At 35.8% G+C, this 8,808-nt stretch overlaps 1 protein-coding gene across 1 annotated transcript; it reads left to right on the forward strand.

The window, feature by feature from the left end:
- The first annotated feature begins 5,830 nt into the window (after positions 1 to 5,830).
- On the forward strand, positions 5,831 to 8,066 carry LOC139853273 (3-ketoacyl-CoA synthase 11-like). Its single transcript, XM_071842644.1, has 2 exons — positions 5,831 to 6,045; positions 6,221 to 8,066. The coding sequence occupies exon 2, from the start codon at positions 6,368 to 6,370 to the stop codon at positions 7,901 to 7,903; it is 1,536 nt and encodes a 511-aa protein (XP_071698745.1). The 5' UTR covers positions 5,831 to 6,045; positions 6,221 to 6,367; the 3' UTR covers positions 7,904 to 8,066.
- The last annotated feature ends 742 nt before the right edge of the window (positions 8,067 to 8,808 follow it).

Genomic DNA, 8,808 nt, shown 5'->3' on the forward strand with positions numbered 1-8,808 from the left:
ATACGCTCACTTCCAAATTCGGCAAACCTTATGTTGCTTCGGAACCGTTACCTTTGGCTTTGGATACTAATGATGGTGTCTCGGGACCGATGGTTGCCGCTTTTAAAGCAATGATGTCTAATATGGTTGCCGAGTCCGATAAGGTTGATGCCATCACCAACAATTCCGAAAATGTTTCCTTGAAGTTGACTAAAGTGAAAAAAACAAGAAGAGAATGTGGGGTACAAGGGGCCGAGAGGGAAAAGTTCGCCGAGTTTATCAAGAATGCATGACTTCTTTCTTTCTTTGATGCGGTTTTATGGTTGCGATGAAGATGGATGCTAATCTTTTGTTGTACGTTTGATTGATTACTCCATTTGTTGCTAGCTTTTATGTTTCGTTAATTGTATTCGATATTTTAATTGATCTCTTGTTCAACTTGAACTTTTGAGCTCCGTTTTCTATAATAAGTTTTTGGGACTTCAGTTTTTATTAAAGATCTCTTACGCTATATAAGTTCATATTTTTTAAAGAAAAATAAACACAAATCAAAAAACAACAACAATAATCATTAAACACTGTCAAATCCCCGAGTCTAAACGCATCATGACCCATGACTTAAGAAACACCGAACACTTAACGGCTTGACACGTAAGTTCTAAATTTCAAAGTCGTAGACGACTATAAAATCTACGGGTTAATTGAATAATTACTTTTGGGCCATTTTGGGATGAATGGTCCCTCGGCACGTGAGTAATCGTTAAATAAAGGCGGCTAACCCTACAACTCATTTTCATATGTTTTAGAGTGTTGGATTTGGACACAAAATTAGGTGCACATGTTGGTCATTGTGGACCTCATGGATATCTTATACTGTACTATAGTTGACAATATTATTTATTTTGTTTAACATCGATATTCCTCACTTTTTCAGTTTTAAAATTCTTCTTAAACATTGAACCATATATTGAAATTGAAGTTTATGGCCGTTTGAATACTAAAATCGGACACATTTAAGTAATTCTTATGATAGTTAGCAAAAGATTGTACCAACTAATATCGTAAGTGAGTTAAAGCAATTACTCCGTAGTTTTTTTTTCTCGTACTTCTCTATCTGAGTTTATAGATCCATCTAAGTTTGATGATTTATTAATATTTTTTTTTTTAAATTGTGCAAGTCTATCGTTTTTCATAAGCAAATAGCAAGAATTATAATTTCCAAATGAGAAATGATGGGCTCACAAAATTTAATTTTAACGAAAATATTATTACAAAAAGGTGTACTAGTGAAATCGACAATGAAATATATGATAGTATATGATAAAAAAAAAAAAAAAAATGTAATTAGTGAGACTCATTTGTCACCTTATTTGTAAAATTTCTCTATAACTATTTGTCTTATCAAAAAGACGTTATTTATGCACCACTCATATTTAATCATCTACCTATAATTTGCTATAAAATGGTTTATACATCACAATACCAAACCTTTTAACGGTAATCAATATCCTTTCATTTCCTAAATATTTTTGTGAATATATTTACAAATTGATTCGACATAATCATATTGGCTCATTTATTCTTTCGTCTTTCTTCCCTCTCTTAATTTTAACAATAACTTTCATTTTATATTCAAAATTATACAACTAAAACATTTGTCTTTTTATATTTTTTTTTTTGAAAAGCAAATTATCTATATATATATATATATATATATATATATATATATATATATATATATATATATATATGAAAACTGTACAAATGGTGAGGTAGCCGAACTAGCTACTAGCACCGGACACGAGAATTACAATTTCATGAAACACGAGAAAACAAAGTACACGATACAATTTCATTACAATCTATCCAAATCTACTCAACCCGGATCATTGATGATGCCCAACCCATTTGTTGGACACACAAGCCATTGATGCCAAGATGAGAAGCTATTCCGCGAGCGATTACTAATCCATTCGAAAGATTTCACTTGAATTTCACTAATGATCTTCGGAGTGGCCCAAGCGTCATTTTTGAAAACTTTGAGGTTCATATTCTTCCATATCAAATAACATGTGACCCACACGACCGCTTGCCAAATTTTCTTCACGCGCGAATGTACAACTAGTGAGCCCGAACCTTTAATCAAATCTTCTAATGTGAAACCCGATGAGAGGGAAAGATTCCACCATTTAAAAATACCAATCCATATTTCTTTAGCGGATTTGCATGAATAGATGGCGTGATCTACTGACTCAACCACATCATTACACATAGGGCATAATAATGTGTCCAAGTCGATTCCCCTCTTATCAAGCTCTTCTTTTGTCGCAATTCTTTTCCTTAGTACCCTCCATATGAAAATTCCAATATTTAACGGAATGAGATTATTCTTGATGATTGTCGTTGGATTGACCTCTCGTGGAATAAGTTTGTCGTCTATTAATTTGCTCATTGATTTTGTAGTAAACGATCCACTTTTGTCACCCACATATTTCCATTTATTTGGTCCGCTTCCAGACAATGAAACTGATTTAATGAGATCGATCATGCCATTTATTTCCCCGTGTAACCTGCCTGTAAGTGCACGTGTCCAATCCCAGTTGAAAACCCATGTATTGTCTTCGTATGTGACCCTGCTGCTGATGCAAACTGAAGGCTGCTTCTCGAGTCTAAACAGCCGCTGTTACGCGTCTTTTAACGGCAAAGGACCTGCCCACTGATTGAACCAAAAGCTGACCCCATTGCCGTCGCCAATCTCTCTTTTTATTAAATCTTTCATGTTGATGCCGATCTTGCACAACTCATCACCCACTTTGATTATATTACGCCACACTGTATTCTGCTTGACATTGCCACAAAACCGATTAGAACCCAACCCCCCATCCCGCCCATAGATGCTTTTAATCGTTTTGGTCCATAAAGAATCGTTTTCGGTATAAAAACGCCACCACCATTTGATAAGTAGGGACCAATTTTTTTCTTTGAGACTCCCAATATTTAACCCCCCCTCATTGTAAGGTAAAAGAATTGTTTCCCATTTAATCCATGAAAGTTTACAATCATTCCCCGACCCCCCCCCCCCCCCAAAATTGCGTCTCATACCTTCAAGAAGATTGATGATGCAAGAAGGAGCGCGAAACAACGAAAAGAAGTATAGAGGGAGACTATTGAGGACCGCCTTAACAAGTGTCAACCTTCCCCCGAATGACATCATTCTTGCTTTCCAATCCGATAACCGTTTGCTAAATTTATCGACTATAGGTTTCCATGCTTCTTTCTTGTTTAGTCTATCACCTATCGGCATCCCAAGATATGTGAAAGGAAAAGATCCCGGAGTGCATCCCAATCTGTTAGCCATGCTTTCGATTTCTTCCCTAGAAACACCAATGCCATATATATGGCTTTTAAGCATATTTATCTTAAGCCCCGAAACCTTTTCATAGCACTCAAGGGTTTTATGAACATTGATGATGTTCCTTTTGTTCCAATCTCCGAAAAATATCGTATCGTCCGCGAATTGTAGGTGGGAAATATTGATCTTATCTTGGCCGATTTCTATCCCCCTTATAATTTTCTTGCTAACCGCATTCTTTGCTAAAATGTTTAGTCCTTCACTTGCAATGATGAATAGGTAGGGGGATATGGGGTCCCCTTGTCGAATCCCTCTTTGAAGGTGAAATTCTTTTGTTGGTGACCCGTTAACAAGGACCGAAATGGATGCGGATTTAAAGCACGACCCGATCCACTTTACCCACTTAGACCCGAAACCCATCTTCTTCATAATGTCAAATAGGAAGCACCATCGTACGCTATCAAATGCTTTTTTGAAGTCCGCTTTAAAAATGAAGCATTTAGATTTGTTGTTTTTAACATCACCAATCAACTCGTTTGCAATTAAAATGCTATCTAGGATTGATCTTCCTCGGATGAAGGCACTTTGTTCGTTTCCAATGAGTTTATCAATCACTATTCGTATCCTATTTGCAAGTAGCTTTGAGATGATTTTATAGTAACTCCCTATTAGACTTATTGGTCTATAATCACGTAGGTTGATTGGGTCGTTTTTCTTCGGAATGAGTGCAATGAAAGATGCGTTACAACCAAGTGATATGTCACCGCTGGACCAGAACCATTGTATCGCCTTCAACAAGTCGTCTTTGATCACCCCCCAAAATTTATGATAAAAGTAAAAATTGAAACCGTCAGGGCCGGGTGCCTTTGAAATATTGCAATCTTTAATAGCCGCCCAAACTTCATCTTCACTGAATGGAAGTTCCAATGCTGTTGCGTCTTCTTGAGAAATAACCGAAGTGTCAAAACCTCCAAAGTCAAAACCCTCAACATTCGGTTCTTCATAAAAGGATTTGAAGTGTCTGAACACTTCATTCTTTATGTCAATTGGATTCTCTTGCCATTCCCCATTAATATGTAACCCACGGATATTATTTTTGTTGTTTTTCCTTTTGATAATTGAGTGAAAGTATTTCGAATTTTCATCACCATCGACCGCCCATTTCATTCTAGCTTTTTGCTTCAACATGTTTCGTTTTATTCGATCTTTCTCCGACCAATTGTTCCTGCTATTTAACCATTCTATTCTTTCATTCTCCGTGATACTTCTTTTCTCTGCCTCCGAATCCCACCAATTGCAAAGGTCACTTAGTTGCTTTAGTTCAGCCTCAATTTTTCCATTCGAATTGTTGAACCAGGTTCTGAGATTATTTTTAACATTTTTTAACTTATACCTGAATGCAGTATCTGGCCGACATGGGCCGGTTGGTTGAGCCCATGAATTCTTTACGATTTCTTCTGCCCCTTCAGTATCAATCCAGGCATCAAACACTCTTGTGGGTTTGGGCCCAAAATCAGGCTGACCGTTCTTGAGAAGTAACGGAGTATGGTCAGAAAGTGTCCTGTCTAACGCATGAGTAGATAGATCGTTCCATATCATAGCAAACTTATTACAAACAAGGAAACGATCTAACTTGCTGAATTGAAGTCCGTCATCGCTAATTCTAGTGAATTTTCGTCCCGATAGAGGTATTTCGATCAAGCCATTACTGTTGATAAAGTTGTTAAATCTTGCTGCTCGGCTTGGTATAAAATTGGTATTTTCTCTCTCGTCTATGCTCCTCACTTCGTTAAAATCACCACAAAAGACCCATGCCGCATTTGTCTTTTTATATGAAAGTACATCGTTTGAAAACTGACATTTAAACTAAGAAGCTAATGTTGAACTTGTAAGACATGCGGAGTTTGTGATATAAAATAATTACAACGACAAATATAAGACTATTACTAGCATACGATCTCCGGAGTAAATCCCACCGTCCACCATCGATGCCGCCCTTGAAATGCATACCGCCCCGAAGTCAATCCCACCGTCCCCTCCCATTGTCCCTAAACCGACGGTTGCTCCTACTTTTTTTGTTTTTCTTTCTATTTTAATTATTATACTTTTTTATTGGTCAACGTCATATTCAACTCTGAAATGAATACCGAACGACACCTTAATTTAATCAATTTCAAGGTTCATTTTCGACCTTGAAATGAACGCCGAAATGACTACGAACACTTTGTGCTCTTGTAGTTCTTAAAGTTAATAATTGTAGTATCACTTTTTAAAATAAATAACTAGGATTTTTATTTTTAAATCCCATTAATTAAAAAAACAAATCCATGTTTTTTATTCAATGTTGAATTACAAATTTTCACCCATTTTCAAAGGAAACACCCTTTTGATCCACAAAAATATTCTCCCTTTCTAAGATGCTGCTTGCACATTGAAAAGAAGTTTCCTCTGATTATATCATCATCTTGGGCTGTCAATGCATTATCCTCATTAGGGTTTTATTCAATTTATTATCCAACAATTAATTAATAAAATTCCAGTTTGCCCCCACGTTTCCAATTCAATTTTGACAACCACAAAACATGACTCTCTTTCACACACACTGATTTAACAATATATATACATGTTTGTATATATATATACACATACAAGTGGCATTTTGTTTCCAGCTCTGTTTAACAACTCACATTCTCATCGATCACTCCGCAAATCAGGTATAATATCTCATTTGGGTTTCTTCAGTTCATCATTAAATAATCCTTTTTTGGTGTAATTAAATATGGGTTTCATTTAATTGTATGATATGTTTCTTGATTTACTGTTAATTTAGTACTATAATACTATTAAAGCTTGAATCTTTATGTTCAAATTTAAATTCCCATTTTGCAGGAACTGCCATAATTTCGGATCTCAGGTGATTAAATCATGATTTGTTAATTGGGTTTTTGAAAAAGATCAGATCTTGGTTTTGATTGTCTGTTTTGGTAGTAATTTGATTTCAAAAGTACTCTGATTTGAAATTGAAATTTAGGGAAAATGAGTGAAGTAGTTAAACCCTTGATTACACAAACTTCTTCATCTTCAAAGCTTCCTGATTTCAAGAAATCTGTAAAATTGAAGTATGTGAAATTAGGGTATCATTACCTTATAACACATGGAATGTACTTGTGTTTGTCACCACTTGTTGTTGTTCTTGCTGCTCAATTGTCTACCTTTTCGCCTCAAGATGTTTATGTTCTTTGGGATCATTTAAGGTTCAATCTCATTTCGGTTGTCGTGTGTTCGACCCTTTTAGTCTTTCTCTCAACCCTTTATTTCGTGACCCGTCCTCGACCCGTTTACCTAGTCAACTTTTCGTGTTATAAGCCTGAAGAAGAACGCAAATGTACTCGACAAATCTTTATGGACAGATCAACCGAAACAGGCTCATTTACTAACCAAAGTCTCGATTTCCAAAAAAAGATTCTTGAAAGGTCCGGTCTTGGTGAGTCAACTTATCTTCCCGAAGCTGTTCTTCGAGTACCCCCAAATCCGTGTATGGCAGAAGCACGAAAAGAAGCTGAGCTCGTTATGTTTGGTGCAATTGATGAACTTTTAGCCAAAACGGGCGTTAAACCTAAAGATATTGGGATTTTGGTAGTGAATTGTAGTTTGTTCAATCCGACACCTTCATTAGCGTCAATAATTGTTAATCATTACAAACTTAGAGGCAACATTTTAAGCTTTAATCTTGGTGGAATGGGTTGTAGTGCGGGTTTAATCGCCATTGATCTTGCTAAAGATCTTCTTCAAGTAAATCCAAATTCGTACGCTTTAGTAATGAGCATGGAAAACATCACACTGAATTGGTATTTCGGTAACGAAAGATCAATGCTTGTGTCAAATTGCTTGTTTCGAATGGGCGGTGCAGCAATTTTACTATCCAACAAAAACTCTGACCGAAAAAAGTCAAAGTATCAATTAGTCCACACTGTTAGAACACACAAAGGTTCAGACGAAAAGTGTTTTTCGTGTGTGACCCAATTAGAAGATCCAGTTGGAAAAGTTGGAGTTGCGTTGTCGAAAGATTTAATGGGAGTTGCGGGTGACGCATTAAAAACTAACATCACGACTTTGGGCCCACTTGTGTTACCCATGTCAGAACAGTTACTTTTCTTTGCAACTTTAGTTGGGAAAAAGGTGTTTAGAATGAAGATTAAGCCGTATATACCTGATTTTAAGTTAGCGTTTGAGCATTTTTGTATTCACGCGGGTGGTCGAGCGGTTCTTGATGAAATCGAAAAGAATTTGCAGCTTACGGATTGGCATATGGAGCCATCAAGAATGACACTTAATCGATTTGGGAATACGTCGAGTAGTTCGCCTTGGTATGAGTTGGCGTATTCGGAAGCAAAAGGACGAATCAGAAAAGGTGATAGGGCGTGGCAAATAGCGTTTGGGTCGGGTTTTAAGTGTAACAGTGCAGTTTGGAAGGCGTTAAAGACTGTTGATCCTGCAAAAGAGAAGAATCCATGGATGGATGAAATTGATCAGTTCCCTGTAGATGTTCCGAAGTTTTCAGCTTTAAACTGAGTTTAATTTTAATTTTATTCTTTTTTCTTTTAATTCTAAGTCTTTAGTTTTATTCTTATGATTTTTAATTATAATTCATGTGACTTGTTGAATCTTATGATCTTATTTGTTGTTTGTACCCGGTTATTACATCTTTATCAAGGGATGTTATATTTTTTCAACATCTTTTAGACGTTTTTGCATATCACTGTTTTGATCATTCATACAGTTATCTGGTTGATCACACGTGTTCTGCACGCGTTTTGATTTTTTTAATATGATGGTTTTAGTAGTGTGGCATTGTAAATTGTCATCAAGAAATGTGTTGCAGGTTTTAATTATAAGCTTTATTGACAGATAATTTCTAACACATTGTATTTAACTCAAGGCTTTTATCATTGAACCGACCCGTTTGACTTGACCCGTAACAAGAATATCATAAGTTTTATCATCAGGTATAAGACCTCTCCCTAAAGTAACCGCCTGTTAACGAATTATAGATAACCACACTAGCAACCGTACTCTTCTTGCCCATTTTTTTCAAAACTTTAAGCCCGTTTTCAAGTCGACTTTTATTACAAAGACCATTGACCAATACCGAATACATAATGACATCCGGTACAATGTTCTTTCCAACTATTTCTGCATACAAATCGGTAATAGAAAATTGCTGCAATATTCAAGTGATATATAAAAATGTTATCATTTTCATGAGATCCAGTGATAGAAATTTCAAAAACTTTTAGGGAGAGTTCCTTTAATATTTCCTTTGTAATCATGTTTTATTACAAAGAAAGAACCTGTGTTTGACTTTCAATAGGGACTAGCTTTGACTTTAAAATCTGTAATAATTTTTTAGCAGTTACATAAGAAATAGAAACAAGTGTTATATATTGAGAAAGCTTATGACTTTTCAAGTTTTCATG

Source organism: Rutidosis leptorrhynchoides, chromosome 6, assembly GCF_046630445.1.
Source record: "Rutidosis leptorrhynchoides isolate AG116_Rl617_1_P2 chromosome 6, CSIRO_AGI_Rlap_v1, whole genome shotgun sequence".
In the NCBI taxonomy this organism is placed as follows: domain Eukaryota; kingdom Viridiplantae; phylum Streptophyta; class Magnoliopsida; order Asterales; family Asteraceae; genus Rutidosis; species Rutidosis leptorrhynchoides.